Here is an 18,814-nt window from a genome sequence, read left to right as displayed (position 1 = left end):
TCTATAGGTTATGACAGTCTCTCATTTGTAGAACCACCATCCTCGGTGTGTTGGAGGCTGAGCGGGACTAAATTGTTCATCAGACCTGACAGCGAGAACTAAAGCAGACTGATGACCAACCTGCAGTTGTCATCACTCAGATACAGTCTGTGCATCATCGTTGCATCTTTCAGCTGGACGTCTGTCCCGACCCACCCTGAAGAATATGCGAGGCCTGAGTCACATTCCTCCATCTGTAACCTGCCATCCCTCTACATCAATCTGCAATCCTGACTGTGTGCTCTTCCCTCCATCCTCAATCTCCTTTAGTCCATCCACAGTTTCTTTTTGCCGCAGAGCCACACACAGTCCGTGTGATGGACTGTCCACAAGAGCACAAGTCACTCCAGGGCAAAACACAATAGTGATGAATTTGTGTCTACACCATATGAACAATAAACATTTACACTTAAACAATGCCGTCAAAATGACGTCAAACTTGAAGTTATCTGCCTATAACTTCATTAAAATCACTTGGATTTATGTTTTTTGTGTGTATTTCTAAATATCTACACATGAGGAGAATGTCCCATCGAATAGCGATTACAAAGATTAGTGTGTAAAGTGATTTTGTGGCTGAGGAATACTCATCACTCGTGGGCTTCAGTGCAACAAGAAATACTCAAAAGTAGAGTAAAACAGGCTTATGCAATGCGTGTGCTTTTTTAGCAGATGACAGATGCCATGATGCTTCGTCACAAATCCATCATCTGTCATTCGGGGGACAGCTCAAGTTGAACGGGTTGGAAATAAAAGTACGAGAGTCAAGGTTGAGATGGTTTGGTCCCGTGTAGAGGAGGCAAAGTGATTATACTGGACAAAGGATGTTGAAGATGGAGCTGACGGACAGGAGGTAAAGAGGAAGACCACAGAGAAGGTTTGTGGATGTTGTGAAGGAGGAGGTGGTACAACCGATGAGGACACAAGGGGGAGGGCAAAATGAAGGCAGATTATCAGCTGTGGCGACCCCTACAGGGAGAAGCTGAAAGAAGAAGACGACCAAAGTGTCACTGCTTAGTAAACTGAGACCAGAGAGATATTCAAGGCTAATAAGGACTTAAAAGAGTCTCCTTTCCTGGAGACTAAAACCAAACAGCCACAACTTAAGTAATTTCCATCATGGTACAGTTTGGTTTGGTATATAAGCCCTCGATCAGGCTTTACAGAGAACAGTACCTGTAATTGGTAGGTGGGGTGTCCGATAGCTGTGTCAGCACAATAACATACTTTGATGACAATAAACTGTGGGTGTTGAAGAAACACTGGGAGTGACGCTTTTCTGTTGCCCAGGCAGTTGACGGTCGTGGGTCTAGCTACGGCCGTACAATACTGTACCATGGGGCCGGTTAGTTTGGTACTATCGCTACCGTACCAAACGGAACCGTTCCACTTGGTGGAAACACGGCATTGATCACAGCTCAGCTTTCACATCCGAAGGCTCATATTGTGGGACTGATACAACGCTGGCCAATTAGGCCTGACCTCCCAATGAGCCACAAGGAGCTGCCTCTTCTGGCTGTGGATAATTGTGGCTGGACTGAATACAGACAGCAGCTGGCAGGGAGAAGCCAAGTGTGAAAACAGATGGGTGGCACCCAAACAAATAAACATTCAAGACCAACAATCTCAAATGAATTTCAAAATTGTACCTAGATGGTGACCTACTTTCTCAAGCCTGGGCATGTCCCACCCGGTCCAGGCTTGGTACTGTACTGTAAACATGTACATTTATATTCATTTAAAGGTTTTTATCTATCCACCAATATTGTACTCATGCATCTGTAAAGACAATAAGAAACGTCCAACGCAGTCCAAGTTTATTAATCCCATAAGTGTAATTCATTTCCACAGTCTTGCAAATTTGTTTCAATAAAATGAAAAAGAATACAGCGTTGTATTGATATCAAATTGGTTAGGCTTTGTTGTTGGAAAAACCAAGACAGATTAAGCAAATTGAAATGCAGACAGAAATATTATTGAGCGTGGATTGATGTGCTTTTATCACAAGTAAAAATGTGTGTTTCTAACAATGATGCATTTTGGTTTTGCTGCTGGAGGATGCAGGAACGAGTCTCATGTGATTGGCCAGCGATGGCATGTAATTGGCTGTGCCTCAGTGTCAGTCAAGTCTTAATGAGTAATTGGGACCAATTACAAATGATTACATCATTGGTTGGATTCGTTTCCAGGCTTGGACAAAAGCCAAGGTATCATAACAGCTCATCACAAAGATCAAATATTTTCTTCTCTTTTTTGTGTCTAATCATCAGCGTATTCATATCTGATTGATTATATATCTTCCTTCATTTGTGACTCTTATTGTGTCTTTTCAGCAAGCTCTCTCACTTTGATACCACCTCTCTCAAACACACTTCCATCCCTTCCCCCCCTTGACTTTTATTCATCATCCACCATGCATGCCCCTCCCCCTCTCACTCTCTCTTTCACTCCATCCTCCTCTCAGCCCCGCCCACCTGCCTCTCCAGTTCCAATTTTGCTTGAGGCATCGTCTTTGTCTGCTTGCTGTGAATGTGTGTGAGTGTGTGTGTGTGTGTGTCTGTCCTGCTGGCAGGCCTCCAGAGCTGAAATGCTGGTTGTATTTTTAGTTCAAGCTCTCCTCCTCTCCTCAGAGAGTCCAGAGGACCTGACCAGCGTTTGTTGCCCCCCCATCCTGCCACACACACACACACACACACACACACACACACATACAGACTCCCTCCATCTCTTCAACACCATCACAACTCAAACTAAATACCATTAACATCCTGGTGCTCTGCCAACTTACAATTGATGTGTCGTCAGTCTCACTGAAAATCCCTGCATCACAGAATGATGATGAGTGCGTCAGAGAAATGAACAACCGGTCAAACACTGAAAATTGATACTAAACATCTGGTCAGATTTGGTTTCAGACAGATCCTGAATTATAATGTTGCCAGAAATATAAAAGTAGTAATTGATTTGATAGTGGTAATGACTTTCAGGTTCCATATCAGCAATTCAGTGTCAACATATTTTATCTGATCTCCAGTCATAGGGACACAATTTTATTCCATTGATCTTGTGATCAGGTAGATCACGTTTATGCAATTCACTTTTACATCCAATGTAGCAGCAGAGGAATAATACATCTAAACCAATGACCAATGTTTTTGTTTTTACAAATTTGATGTCTACAGTCAATTCTGTAAGGGCTGCATTTTGGTACATGGGTATTTTGCACTTTCCACCAGAAAACACAATAACTAAATGCTCTTTAAAGTTCTAATCTTGATTCCTGATGTTCACAAAATGTGTCTACCTGTAAAATATTTTTTTACAAATATGTATAGGCACCAAACCCGATAAAGGATGAGAGTAGTACATTTTGTGGACTATTGAAGAGGCCGAGTTTATGCTCGGGAAACTAAAAAGGCTCTAATATTTTAAAGTTTATGAATCGTAGGAAGACTTGGCACTCGGCATGCTAACAACTAGCTGCCAGCTAAGCTAGAAACTGCCTCATGCCAGCGAGCTCAAAGAGCTAGTATAGCAGAGGTGGACACACCATTCAATAAATTGATTCCCCGCTCGTGTTTGTATACTGGAACAAGGGCAGCGGTCCAATTAAACAGTGTGGTTGAGCTTACTCGATTTAACTGTGCATGGAAATATACTGACTGAGGAAAAGTGGAGGGGAGAGCTGAAGGAAAAGCCTGTATCAGCAGGGTCAAACAAGGGAACTTGACTTGGTTTGTATCCAAACCAACCCCATTGTCTGTGTTTCTTTGCCTGCAGACAGCAGTAATGACAGAGGACAGGGGCTGAAGGTGGCTGACGCCTGCATGTGTTCAGTGCTTAAGGCCAGATGTTTATAGAAAGTATACCAGAGTGGTAGCTACTGGATATCTGGTGAGATTGAGTACAGCCCACATTTTATTATAAGCTATATAACTTCTCAGAATAGTTAGGTGGTCTATATGACAAGTTGTTTTAATAATTGTAAAAATAGCCCATGGTCAAACAACCCAAGGTGATGCCTTCACATTTATTTTGTTGTTGTTGTTGTTGTTGTTTTGTCTGATACCCAGTGCTTAAGTGATGATTATTATAGTCATGTAAAACAGTACAATAAGTGGCAGGTCCTCACATTTCAGATGCAGGAGCAGGAACACTGAAACACTGAAACTTGCCTTTAATAAATGACCTTACTGGCTCATCGCTCTTCACAAGCGTTAATTAATTGTCAGTCGATTGCCTTGATGAGGAAAACCAGCAAACTGAAATGACAGCCTGTAGTTGAGAAATTGATGATAGGTGTCAGGGTGTGTTTACTGACCTGTATGAAAAAAATTAAAACTCCCCTGGTACCCATGTGTGCTCCAATGTATCAACACCTTGTGTGAATGTCTGCATTCAACCATAATAATATACGCACACAAGCACACGCACGCTGTTGGGACATCTGGCAGGTGGTGTAATGAGGGTCATGACCTGCTGTCTGTCCCCTCCTCCTCCTCCATTACAGCCAATACTCTTACAGCCAATAACAGTCATCTCACTCGGGCTTTTTCTTACCAAAAGGTAAAACAAATAATGAGACAGATTTTCATTCCACCATCACAAGTAAGAAAACAATAAAGTAAACAGAAATCAAATAGCATATAGCTCATTCTTTGTTTTGTTAATTTTAAACCAACAAGCATCACACTAGATTGTTGGATTAGCAGCAGATTAAGGACAGTCCAACGAGGATGACAGCTTTGGGGGCCCAACCCCTGCTAGACCCGCCATCAACAGTTCTATTGTCTGCCAAAAGTAGAGAGAGCTCTACAGGATAGAAAATCTTATGAGTGCAAGACAAAGATCGAACATGATGTATCCTAATTTCGGATATTATTGCACAGCAGTTTGTTTACATGGAAACATTGTCACAATACCACTTTTATATTCCTGAGTCCACATATTAAAAGGTTCTAAATGTTTTCATGCAGAAACAATTGAGCTTAAAGCTGCCATAGTGCTGATGATGCAGTTGTAAGAATTTTGCTGATGACACGAAATAATAATACCTTCTGCACCAATATTCAGTTCAGCCTTATAGTAATATGGGTCTATTCTGGCTGTGTTGGTGCTTCAGACACATACTTGATTAGAGCCATTTGTTTATTTGAAAAATAAATGCAGAAGTAAAAAATGGAACATTCAGGTTTTTTTTTTATCATATCCTAGAACATTAAATACACAAATCTATAACCCACTGGAGATTTGTTTTTCTTGTTATAGCTTTTTCTAAATTAAAGAACTATCTAGAGCATGTTGTATGTCATGCAGACACCTCGCCTGTCTTTGCCATCACTCACCTTTCTTAACAGTTGCCGCTGCCAACTGATACTACTACTACTACTACTAATGCATTTCCTCTAGGTGTGCCACTGTAAGTAATCATCTCCTTCTCTCTCTCTCTCACACACACACACACACACACACACACACATACATACACACACAATGTATTGCAGGGACCCATATAGCAAAATCAAAAAGACATTGGTATGTATGTGTGTGTGTGTGTGTGTGTGTGTGTGTGTGTGTGTGTGTACTGCAGAGAGGCTGGAGCCAGTCTTTGCTGTAATGCAGCACTGCAGCCCAACAGTACTCCACACTGCAGAGTGCTCCCTGAAAATACTGCAACATAATGTGCACAGTGGCACACACTCATGACAGTTATTTATCTAAGAACACTTTATTGACTTCCATTCATTTGGCAACAGCCCAAACGTTAACCATCACCAGTTAATTTGTAACACTAACCTTAACCTAACCACAATTCAAATCTTAGCCCAACCACTCACTCATCTTCTACCGCTATATGCTCCACATGAGGGTCACATGGGGCGCTGGTGCCAATCCCAACTGACATAGGGAGAAAGGCAGGATACACCTTGGACAGGTTGCCAGTCCATCACAGGGCCACATAGAAACAAACAACCATCCACTCTCACACTCACAACTAAGGCCAATTTAGGGTGTACTATTTGCCTAATCCCAAAATGCATGTTTTTTAGACTGGCAGGAAATCGGAGAATTCACACATTGAGAATTATGCAAACTCCATGCAGAAAGGACTTTGACCCTAACCCAACCCTGCGAACCAGGGTCTCTTCTTGCTGCAAAGGCAAGAGTGCTTAACACTATACCAACCGTGTGGCCCCCTAAACCAACCAGTTCCTCAGAAATCAGGTTCTGACTCAATGGGACTAGGTTTTGGTCTCCATGAGGACTACTGGTCCTAAGGTCAGTATTTTTGCCAGAAAAGGTCCAAAAGAGGTAACAAATGCAAGTAGACACACACACACATCCACACAGCACATGGCTGGGAGCAGTTGTACCTGCTAGCACTTCCAGTAAATTGAGTCTTATAGCATTTTTCATCCCCAAACACCCCCGCCTCCTAATCTGATTATGCCACATGATTGGATGTTTGATTGAGGCTGTGGGCTTCAGGGGATGCAGCATATCTGCAGGCACCACCACCACCACCAGGACATCTGTGTGGATTGGATGGTCCTTCTGAGGCAGGAAGTGGTTCTGTCAGTACCCATAGCATCTGCATGGCCTGGCATGTGACAGAACAGAAAATCAAACAGAAAGGGGGCACAGTGCTGCAGCCTGTCCCTGGTGGTTTTCTGTAAATGCTAATGAGCAAAGTGCAAAAAACTTCATTAAGATTGTATAGCTAACTGGACTTTCCATCCATGACCACATCCTCTTTGCTGTAAAATGACAGTGAAATCTCTCTGTGCCAAAAGAACTCGGCCATCCCACCATGCTGCAGTCAGGGATTTCAGGGGATGGAGGGAAGAGAACTTTATTTATCTAATATGAGATATCGGAAACTCCTTACTGCTACAAAATGAAGTGAGGGTCGAGTGTGGGCACAGGACCGGATCAGAGAGAGGGGAGTAAAGCAGCTCTTCACATGGTTTATTTCCCCTGCTTCACTGCCAAATGCAGGAAATGCTGACTCAGGGGAAAAGTCTAGATTACTTTTGGAGAGGGATGAAAGAGAGTTTTAGGGGGAGAGAGAGAGAGAGAGAGAGAGAGAGAGAGAGAGAGAGGGATGGGGATTAATGCTCAATTTCATTAAGTTTTTGGCTGAGGGAAAAATGCTGTGGGACCATAAGGGACTTATTTGGAGCCACAACCAATTGCCTTCAGATTACTAACTATTGATTGAGGCATTAAATTGGTCCCTGTTGAATATGGAAGCATGTGAAGACATGCTCATCAAGTCATGTGACTTCACAGGAAGAGGCACTAGATGAAGGACAGAAGGGCAGCAGAGAAACAAACACATACAGTAAGTGTGACCAGCAGCTTGTGTCTGCTGTCAGTATGGATTCTGCTGACACAACTGTTGACCTCTCCTGTGTTTGTGTTCAGTGTTTCAGTTCAGTTAGGCTGGTGTGAAACTCCCGGCTCACTCTGGTGCTGCCAGAACAGAGACGACCCAAAAAACGAGTTGTTTCCTTGTGCTTTCCGCATAATAAGGTGAAAGGATGCATGTTTTGTGTGAATAATCATAAACTATCCCGAGACAAAGCCATTTAAAAAATCATTACTAGTTCAGACAAATGTTGGGTGTCAAATGTTATGTTATGCTCAATTTTACATCATCATGATTATCAGATCACCTTCAAATGTGAGCTGATTTTCAAATAAAGACACTGAAACCTGCTTTGGTCAAAATCAAAAGAGAAATAACTAGTTTGAACAGTTGTGAGACAAACTGTTCAGTATCTGTTACAGGAACCACTTATTTCCTCAGTGGATGCTGCTTGGCTGTGTAGCTGGATAGTGGAAAGCTCATCAACTGCAGTTGTAATGTTAAGGCTGTGTGCCCACAGCATCTTCATCCGAACAGGTGTTGCAATCAGCATGATCAATGCTGACGATTGAACCGATACAGGCCGGGGACTCTGCCGCTGCCCAGCAGGACTTCCAAATCTCATTTCTTCCCAGCTGATCCACCAAAACGTCATCAGAACTACTTCACACTCTCAACAGGTGATGGTGAAGCTATCACAGCAGGTGGCGTCCTACGTGTACGAACGCATCACATTCATTGGTGCACAAACGTGCTCCATACTTACCGCTAACAACAATGCAATCATCAGCACTCCCGTGACAGTTATTAACGTTCTGTGTACACTGCAGGAGACGACCTTACTGCATTACCTACCTACCACAACGTAATGAACATAACTGACATGGGATACATTTAGGACACGAGTCTTTGCGTACTACAGGGCCCATGGAGTCAATAGAAATCACTATCTACAAACATCAGCAGGGAAATTCCACCCACAGCGGGGGCAGGAAGCACAGATGGAGAAAGAGGAGAGGACTGGTTCGCTCCAAACATATAAATCAACATGCAGAGGTCCAAACAGCATCTGCTAATGACCATTACTGTCAATGCATTGGTTGCCCCTAGGTTCACACACTCAGCACGACCCTCAAAGCAGAATTTAAAACGTTTCATCCAGGCTGTTTGTGTAATGTGCATTCTTATTTTCCTCTTTCTGTATTTTTCATCTCATTCAATTTTATTTGCTTTATGTCATTAGAATGCTGAGTATTTATGACAGTGGATGGCTGGATGAAGTCATTAGCACTGGAGCTGGATACATAAATCTGTATTGATGTGCTGATGTGTAAGGCAGACATGATGACAGAGGTGACTGATTCTTTTTATATATTTTTTTATAATTATATTATATATAAATTAAATTAACCCACTAGACAATTTGGGACGACACACTTGAAACATTTCTGAGGGCTGATTTCGGGAACTTAGGATCTCGAGCATGATCAAACTTGGTAGACTTACCAGATCAAGTCACTCTCACTGGCTATTGCAACTTATCTTTTTTTCCTTTGCACAATCACTGGCCAGTAAAGATTCAACTCACACTACAGGATCATTTGTTAAGACAGTCTTCTCAGATCTGCCTCAAATAGGCAGTGTCCAAGTGATTGACAACAGGAACAGATCTGCCCCTAAATATGCCCAATAACATCAGCACCTGGACTTGTGTTACTTCTCCAAGTGTGTCTCTGTATGTCCAGAAGGGTCTTAAATGGACTCAGTTAGTGCGTTAATTAAAATATGTAACCACTCATTGCATTGCATAGAAACACTACTTTTACACTTTTAACTTAAGAGTAAAAAATAAAAATCAGCTGCTTTACCATAGCATTACTCGTAACACTCCCCGACAAGTCTATTTTAGTATTGTGTTGGATGTTGTGGGATCTTACATGAGTGCACAAGTTCAGTCAGTGAGATGTGACCTTCATTGTGTCCTATTCTGTGAGGACCTGGTGCCTCTGTTTTCTCATCGCTGTGGTACGTGTGTCTCGGGGTGTATTTCTTATCTCTGCCATGGGACTGTACGAGAGGGATGTCATCATGAGTCATCAGTACCTTCACTGTGTGAAATTGACAGGGAAATAGAATCTTGCGATATATAGTGTTTATTTTTATAGTCCTCTGCAGTGATTTTTTTTTTTTTATTGTCGATGAATTCAACTTCAATTTCTACAACATCCAACACACGCACACACATGCAGTTTGACACTCACATTGTCCCCTGAATATTTCAGCAGCAGCAGCCTCTTGATGTGCACAGGCAGACTTGTTAATGACTGACACAGGCAAGATCAGAGCAACCTAGACTAAAAGGTGTCTGCAAGTTCAAGGCAACCCAGGAAAACTGGTGTGCTTGTGAGAGAGTGTGTGTGTGTGTGTGTGCGCGCGTGAGAGAGAGAGAGAGAGAGTAACAGAGGTCTCTCTGTCCGACCACAAAACACGAAAACCACACTTTGTTCCCATGCTATTAAAGATTGTTCCTGCATCATTATTTAATTAGCACTTGTAAGAACCATGTTAATAAAGTCTGCTTTTATCCTCTTTATATAAAAAAAAACAAAACCGTGTCTTCTTCTTTAACTTCATTAACAGAAATAAAATTTGTGTTTTTTTTTTTTTTCCAAAACGGGTCACACATTTATTTCTAATGGTCTGCAGCTTATTCAGCTACGTACGACTATTCTTTTGGATTGGTTAAATTAAATCAATATCCCTGACAAAGCTTTGTTTACAGTTTTCTGTGTCTGGTTGGATGTGTCTGAGAGAAGGAATTGTGGATAATCCAGCTTCGGAAGAGGAAAATCGTTTGGCTTCCAAACTCGTTCAAGCTGCAAGGATTCAGAGATAGGCTCAAGCTTATAGCCCGACAACCACAGAGAGGGAGTTTGGGGTGGGGGGGTGTAAGTGACCCATGTAAGAAAAACCTATGTGCAACAGAGATATAAGAAAGGGAGAGAGAGAGAGAGAGAGAGGTTGGGGGAGTGTCTAAGTCATTGTTTAATGGCCCAGGCAACCCCCTCCAACACACACTCCATGGCTGAGCAGGGGGGCCGAGAGCAAGCATACAACCCACCGTAGAAGAGAGCATTCCTCTGGTTGCCATGGTAACCTAGCAGGAAAGCCTCAGCTGGGAAAGTAAGTGAGAGCCAGAGAACACACCAAAGAGATGTACTGTATAGAAAAAAGGGAGGGGGGTTGACTCTAAATATAATTTTAGTTATCCCCCTCCTGCCTAGAGAGAAACCCTCAAAACAGTCTTCTGTCTGCCAGCAGCCAAACCCCCCCAAAACCACCGTCACACCCCCACCCAACCCACACACCCCCCATTAAACCCAGATTGGAGCACGCTCATTTCATCCTGTCAGTTTTTGAACATTGATTTTAAAAAAAAAACACAGTTGGGGAAATTAATTTATACGATGGATGGATGGATGATTCACTACCCTTGTTAAAAAAATACAGATTTTTGTTTGATCATTTCAATTTTAATTTGACTGAAGAACTATGGAAATATCTGTTATTTAATGTATTTCAACACAAAGGTTGTTGAATGAATCCCCCATTGTTTAAACTTTAATGCGGCAACATAAAGCCAAGCCATGCAATAATAACACACTGAAGGGTCCTTTATAAATATTTATATATATGTATATATATATATATATATATTTATATATATATGTGTATATATATATATATATATATATATATATATATATATATATATATATATATATATATATATATATATATATATATATATATATATGTAGGACCACCTGCAACCTGCTGATAATGAAGCTGTATTTCAGCCACCGAAAGGCAGCCATCTGTGCTGGGTCTCCCTGCTGCCTACACCCCCACCAAATACACACACACACACACACACATACATACACAGAACTGCACACTGCTGTACTGTTCCACTGGGATAGAGGGACTAGGGTTGTTAGGATGCTCCACGTCAATAATATGACACTCTCTCTCTCTCACACACACACACACGCACGCACACACACACACACATGCACATTACAGGACATTACAACTACAAATGAAATATGTCACTGTCTCCTTCCTGCACTCGCAGCAAGCTCGAGGATTTTCTGGATATTGACCCGTGTGAGTGAGACATGAAACAAACTGCTGCGATCTTATATTTTTACTGTTCAGGTTCATTTCCTCTTTCCAATAAATCTGACTAACACGGAGGTTTCCAACCTGTACATGCGTTTGCTATTACTGTGCCTATTTTACAGTAAGCCATGTTGTTTCCACTGCATTTTTTCCATCATCATCATTGGATAAATATGTTTTACACTTTCATACAAAATTCACTTTTTCACTTTTAAATCAGGTGATATGAGCAGAAATTTTGTTCAGCCAATAAAAATAATGATAATGTTTGAGAGAGATAAACAAATGAATAAATGAATTCATGAATGAACAAACAAATGAATAAATGGCTACCATGCGTCAGTGTTAATTACATTACAATATCTACAGTAATGAGGACAACATTTAGACACACTGATATTCTTCTTCTGTTGCACATTCATGATAGAGCTGCAGCTAACGATTATTTTCATACTTGATTAATCTGTTGATTATTTTCTCGATTAATCGTTTGGTCCATAAAATATCAGAAAACCTTAAAAAGGATGATGTTCTCAAATGTCTTGTTTTGTCCACAAACCAAAATGATTGACTTTAATGATTTCTTTGTTATCCAGAGCAAAGAAATGAAGAAAATATTCATATCTAAGAAGTTTAAACAATTGAAAATCTTGTTTTAATCATGAAAAAAGCTTCAAACCGATTCATCGATTATCAACATAGTTGTTGATTAATTTAGTAATCGATTAATCGTTTCAGCTCTAATTTGTGATTTGTCAGTTTTCATATCATTTACACATTTTGAAGTCATTTCAGATGCTTTTTTCAATCTTCAACTCAGTGTTCACATGATTAGGAGTAGCTGCCTCAGTGTCAGACCTCGTGACATTAAAGGAACTGTGACGCACAAAGCAATCAACAAGATTAAAATTGTCCCAGTCCCTGAGAAAAGTTATGATTGGTGATGATGCTCATTGATTCCATTGGGATTGGGTTATGCATAAGAAAAACACTGATTACAACAGCATCGGCAGCAGCTTTGTGGGCAACCCAGGGTGGAGAGTTACAGTTCAGCTATGACTCACCAATCTGAGCCAATATTACAAAGAGTAAAAGGTTCATAAGAAAACAGACACAAGAACAGACGGAGGACAAGAAGAGGGAAAGACTGGCGGCTGCAGACGTCTCACACTGATCGCCAAGAAGGAATAGAATGGCCATTGTCACGGGAAGGAGGAATGAAACCATGACAACCATCCAGACTGTTAGCCAGCACTTACAAAAAAAATGACACCCCCAGCCCCTCCACCCCCGACACATACACACACATGAAAACAGACTGACTAATTGTTCGAATCGGCACAGGCTCTCGCCATTCAGCTCCGACCACCACACACGCACCATGAAGGCTTTGTTCAAACTGCACGCTCAGGGCCGCGAACTGAGAACTTGACTTACATGTTCAAACAAGTCTCTGTGTTCACATGCATATGTTGTGTTTAATGCATGCATGAGATTTTTCATGGTCATACGATAATAGTAAAACTACATTTTCATTATGTCTTCTACAGCTTCATTGTTTGTTCTGTTGTCATCAAATACCTATAATATCTAAAACGTAGAAATCCCATATAGAAAAGAAAAGCCATGGTTTAGATTGTATTTTCTTGAAATAATGGGAGAGGTATTGTTTCTCCCTGTTTCTTCATGGTTTGTATATATTTTCTATGTGTTATGTTTGTGTGCATACACCGTCACACCTGAGCTACATTCCTTCCATCTGCTCCACCTTTTGTATCTGGATACTGGAAACCTGCCTCTCATGCCTTCTGGATTCAGTCACCCTGTTTACCTGATAGCAGGTTTTCTCAAAACGTTCATCAACATGGACATGTCCAATCTGTTCTTACATCTGATGACACCTGACTCATTCACATTTGGCATGTATACAATTTAGGTAAGTTTAGTTTGTATTCTTGGCACAAGGGCTGAGCCAATACTTTTACGATGCGATGCGATACGATACGATACGATACGATACGATACGATACGATACGATACGATACGGAATACATGGTCCACGATACCAATAATATCACAATACAACAATTCTGCGATAATCAATAAATTGCAAGATAATCATAAGGAAATAGATCATGACATCTAAGTGAAGAAGACAAAAACCTCCGTTATTTATTCACACCGGACCCCTACTTCTAATTGTGGTTGATAATAATTATGTTTAAGGCTAAGATTTGAATTGTGACTAGGTTAAGTTTAGGGTTAGTCATTAAGTGGTTATTGTTAAGTTTAGGGATAATTCTTTGTTCAGGCTGTCCAAATAAAGAAGTCCATGCGGTGTCCTAAGAAAATTAGCCGCAAAAAAAGTTTTACGAGACAAAGAGAGAGAGATGAGTGATGAAATGTTGACACATTTTCCCACGATTAGCCTGAGCTGCATTCATATTTAATAACTTCATCTATAAATGTGCAGATTTCTTCTGCAGCAACAACAACCTACACAGCTGCCTCACTCATATCTCAGTCAATTCGAACAAACAATTAATAACACCGACATTATTCTGGCAATGTCTGAAGCCTAACATAGACTGTAATTCATGTAGACAAGTGACCTACAGTAATCATTTCAATACATTTAATGAATCATTTCTGAAGAATTGATTCGTTTACTAGTTGTAATTCAAATTTCTGTTCATTCCGCAGTGTTCTAAAATGTTATGTATAAATATACAACTTTGGCATTATTTCATTACAATGTCCTACAAACGTTTCCAGAACAAATGAACTGTGTTGTTCCACAACCAAAACACAATGAAGAGAACAATGTTCACCTATTATCTACCCCATTTGTTGTTTTACACTAAATTGGAAGAAGGAAAGCAAATTAGCCAAATATTGGCCAGTCCAGCTCATTAAAAAAGTAAATGATGTTTCTGCCTGTACAGTCCAGTCTTTAGTTCTCCCCAGATTCTTTCTGGAGAATTAATTCTGTGGAAGAGGAAATCAATAGTCTGTGTGTCTTTGTGCCGGCTAAATACACACTCAAGTAGCATTTTTTTTTTTCCATTGGTTGAATAGAAGCATTGTATATTTAATACAGAGGCAACATAGGCTGTAACAATCTAACTCCACCAGCCAGCTAAATGGTTGGTAATGAATTATTCACCTGTGAGGAAGCTGAGCGATGTGTAGCTGCTGGAACTCAAGGGAGACACCTTGATCATTTTTGGCCACATGTGATCACAGATGGTGGAGGGAACGTGGCCCAAGTCATGTAGACAGACGGCACGCTACAAACGCTACAAACACATACTGTACCTGCACTGACTGGGGAGACAAATCACTGTGACCGTCACAGCAGAAATGTACAGTGGGCTCGGGGCCATTTCGATCACTCAGCAAACCCTTGTTGATATAAATTGGATGGACAGTATCGCCTCTGTGTATGACGCAGCTAAACAGCAGCACAACACACACACACACACAACTACACATGGGACTGCCCTACTGGACTGCTTTGGTATTAGATGGGCAAACAGACTGGTCACACTCAGTCGCGATTGCTCTAAGACAGCAAGGGGAGCTCATGTCGTCAAATATGTACTGGGTTGTATTTACATATAAAAGTTCCAACGCTAGAGCGCTAGAACATGATTAGAACGTGTCACTAGTTCGTTAAGAATCAGCTGTTCATCGCGGATGACGGATCGTCTTTTACGTGATTTTCATACTCCCGTAGCAGCCTGTGGTCCGCACAGTGGTCCGCATTAAAACCACTTGTAGCTCAGCTTCTGCTGTTCTCTACGGGACGACACAGAATGTTTGTTTTTTCACTGACGGTGATTGGACAAATGCGGCGAAAATGTCACTTCCAGGGAAGCTCAGCTTCTCTCAGAGCGCGGACGCTGGACTTCTGCATGATGATTGGAGGAACTGTCTGAAAGGCAGAACCAGTTTTTGATTGACAGCGTTGCAGAAATGTATGTTATTTGCTCGGCAATATAGTCAATTTTTATTGGTACATGAACACTGTAAATAAAAATACTGTTATAAGGTTTCAGTTTTACATAATCTTCGTGTTTCCTTGTTCTAGTTGTTCGTTTGCAGAATTTATGTAAGAATGTATGTAAAAGACCAGCAACCGCCACTGGACATGTGTTTATTTTTATTATTTGAATCTACACGTGATGTTCTACTTGCTTACAAATACCACAGTGAAGTCACTCATGATACACTCAAACGAGAGAGAAACATGGAATTTACTAATGATAACAATGAACAGCTGTAACCTGGGTTTTTCATACCACAGTATATGCAGGTAAATGTGTGGTGCACACATTACAGACAAGGTCCTGCTCCTCTCTGCTGAATGTTGGGCCCTGCAGGCCTTGATGATGAAACAAAATCACCATCAAGTGTGTTTTTATTGGACTACACTTTTCTTGCACAAAACATGTGGTCACATCACAGCTCTTCCTTCAAACAGAAGGACTGATGACCTGTCAGACTTGACAATCTTGGTGTGATTCTAAATTAATTTTGATGACAACAGGACCATTTCAAACAGTGAGGCAGTGTGGTGATGCTGCCCAAAACAATCCCCCCCCCCAGGGATTAATAAAGTATTCTGATTCTGATTCAGTCCTTCCTAATTGAAGCATGAATTGCAGCCATGTGATTGGCTGAAACCTAAGGCATTTGGAGATGTAGACATGACAAGACTGCCTTCTGTAGTTCAAACGAAGCATTTTTTTAATCAAATGGTGTAGCTGGAAATGCAACTTGAACAGCTGATGATAAATATCCAGCACATAAATATAACCAACCCTGTGACAACAGTGTAGTGGTAAGGCCAATGTCACCACCAATTAACTGGGGCCCATACGTCACTGACACGCGGAAAAGTGTGAGGTTGCAACTGCAAAGTGTGCGCGCGTGCGTGTTTGGGGGCATCACTGCTGCCTCTTCTGCAGCGAGAGCAGCCTCAGCAGCAGAGCGGGACCATGTGACAGATGGACGCTAGAATTGGAGACAAGGAAATTCACAAGGGCCCGGGCCGTTAGTACCGAGTCCTCTCTGCCTGACAACAAGGATTAAAGGCGCACCACCACGAGCACTGTAATCATCCCCATCACTATCATCACCGTCACCGTCATCACCATCACCTTCTCTGCATCCACTGAAGACGCATCCACCCAAATCATTCCGCAATTAAGACATTTCTCCACTTCCCATCTGAGAACACGCAGTGGCGACGCGCACCAGCATGATGTCAGCGAGGCAGACGCGGATGATGATGCTGAGTGAAGAGGAGAGTCCCCACAGCATCATCATCCTCATCATCATCCGCCGCAGCTGGCAGGTTCACTAACCTGTCTGTCCTTTGCCCAGTGTCTTCTCCAAACGGTACGGTCCCACATAGTTGGCGTAATGCCCGCTGTTGGCGTCCTTGCCCGACGATGACATGTTTATGGCGTGAGTTGACTTTTCCTCTCACGGATGTCCGAGTGGGACGCTTTTCTGGGAGTGAATAGCGCAGTTCCGTTGCGTGGTGGAGTTCACCTCCGTCGGCGTTCTGCTTGGAGCTGCAATATTCGTCTCCCCCCCCCACCCCCCCGCCAGCACCCTGCGTTCGCGCTTGCGTGTGTTTGCAGTTGCAATTGAGTGTCTCCACGCCCAGCTGCTCACTGCGCCAGTCTCGTGCTCGGTGCTGCTCAGATTGCGGGTTTGAGCCTGGCTGCCATGGTGCTGGTTCCTGAGGAGCGGTGCGCTGCTGCCGCGTTAGGTGTGAACTGGTGATGGGACAGGACAGCATCTACTGCCGCTGCCGCTGCTCCTAACAGCAGCCTGCCTCAGCGCTTCGTCAAAGCGAAAGGACCCTTTCCGGTAGACCCTTTCAAAATAAAAGCTGTTGTACTGCTACTGCTGCAAGCCTGTTTCATTCTGCCTGACTTCTTTAACCAATATTTCACGATCAATTATTCCGTTGTTTTATTTACCAAGTATTTTTTGTTTTCAAAGATCCTATGTGCATATCTTTATTTGATGATATCCTAATTATGGGAAAGTTTTACTTGAATTTAGTTTTTTATCTAACCTTTATTTATACAGGTGAACTATTAGACAGAATCCCTGCCAGGTCAGGTGGCTGGGGTAGCCTTGAGCAAGGTACCCAATCCCCATTGTTCATTGTTCATTGGATTCTCTAAATTGACCCCAGTCACCGGGGGCCACATCCAGTGTTCTGTGCCAGTCCAAAGCCCAAATAAATGGGAGGGTTATGTCAGAGAGGGCATCCAGTGTAAACATTTCTGCAGATCATCCGGTGTGGAAACCCCTGCAGAAGAAAAATAATAATGTATATGGGTGAACTAATTGAGACGCAAGGTTTGACAGACATTGAGACAACAACAACAACACAACACAAAGCAAAATTCATGTAAGATCTGTAGTCTTTCTGTCATTTTCAATGAATTTTGATTTGGTTGATTCATTGTTGGTTGGTTAAAAATTGCTCAGTGACCAATAACATATAGTTTCACACTTGCCCTGAGAAGTTTTAGATGCAGGGAATTACAGCTGAATCTACAACAGCAGATTTAAACTATCTGAATAATAAATGAAACTGTCTCAAATGCTTGTCGTTGCTGATAATGTCTGGTGAAGACTGACGCTCTAAACTACAGTTTAGAACAATTTTCAATAAGCTCATGGACTGATTCTCCTTGTACTCTTTCTGTAAGAAAATGATGGTTTTAATTTGAAGGCCGGCTCGTCTTATTTCCGCTTCCATGCGTCTTGGCGCAGCGGCTCTGATTAGGGAACGCGCCTGCGCGCAGGGCTTTCATCACGAAGATTACTGATAGGATAGAAGTCGGGTACGTGGTGATGATGGAAGATGGGATGCAACTGTTTAACAACAAATTATTTTGTAAGTTAATAACAAGAAATCACATAAACTACAACATAAAATGCAATAAAGGTTTTCACATCATAAAAGAAACATAATAAACATCCTCAAGACCTTTCTGACATCTTGATTGATTTGTAAATGTCTTATCTAATCATTCTAGACTCTGTGTCTAGTGTGAAACATTTAGGAGGTATTTGTTTATAATGCTTTTAAATAAAAATCCTCTAATTTTCACAGCCTTATTATGTACTCGAGGCAAGGGCCTCAGATTTTCTACAGCAGCCAAAATGATCAAACTCGTCCTA

The 18,814-nt window shown here is 41.7% G+C and overlaps 1 protein-coding gene and 1 long non-coding RNA gene across 15 annotated transcripts in view; both read right to left on the bottom strand.

Moving 5' to 3' along the window:
• Positions 1 to 17,482, bottom strand: part of LOC131459314 (serine/threonine-protein kinase BRSK2-like) — a 91,740-nt gene extending 74,258 nt beyond the window's left edge. For 11 of the 14 annotated variants that reach the window (XM_058628987.1, XM_058628989.1, XM_058628996.1 and 8 more), the window contains exon 1: positions 16,969 to 17,482. In XM_058628987.1, coding sequence (XP_058484970.1) covers positions 16,969 to 17,062 — 94 coding nt within the window. In that variant the 5' untranslated portion in view covers positions 17,063 to 17,482. The remainder of the gene's footprint in view (positions 1 to 16,968) is intronic. The other 3 variants (XM_058628994.1, XM_058628998.1, XM_058629000.1) reach the window with 1 other exon arrangement.
• Positions 17,483 to 17,621: 139 nt separating this feature from the next.
• Positions 17,622 to 18,814, bottom strand: part of LOC131459329 (uncharacterized) — a 109,410-nt gene continuing 108,217 nt past the window's right edge. Inside the window, exon 4 of the long non-coding RNA XR_009240237.1 lies at positions 17,622 to 17,933. This is a non-coding gene — a long non-coding RNA (uncharacterized LOC131459329). The remainder of the gene's footprint in view (positions 17,934 to 18,814) is intronic.

Source organism: Solea solea, chromosome 5 (assembly GCF_958295425.1).
Source record: "Solea solea chromosome 5, fSolSol10.1, whole genome shotgun sequence".
NCBI classification, from domain to species: domain Eukaryota; kingdom Metazoa; phylum Chordata; class Actinopteri; order Pleuronectiformes; family Soleidae; genus Solea; species Solea solea.
Note: the sequence above shows the minus strand (reverse complement) of the source record. Positions and strands in the feature narration are given on the sequence as shown.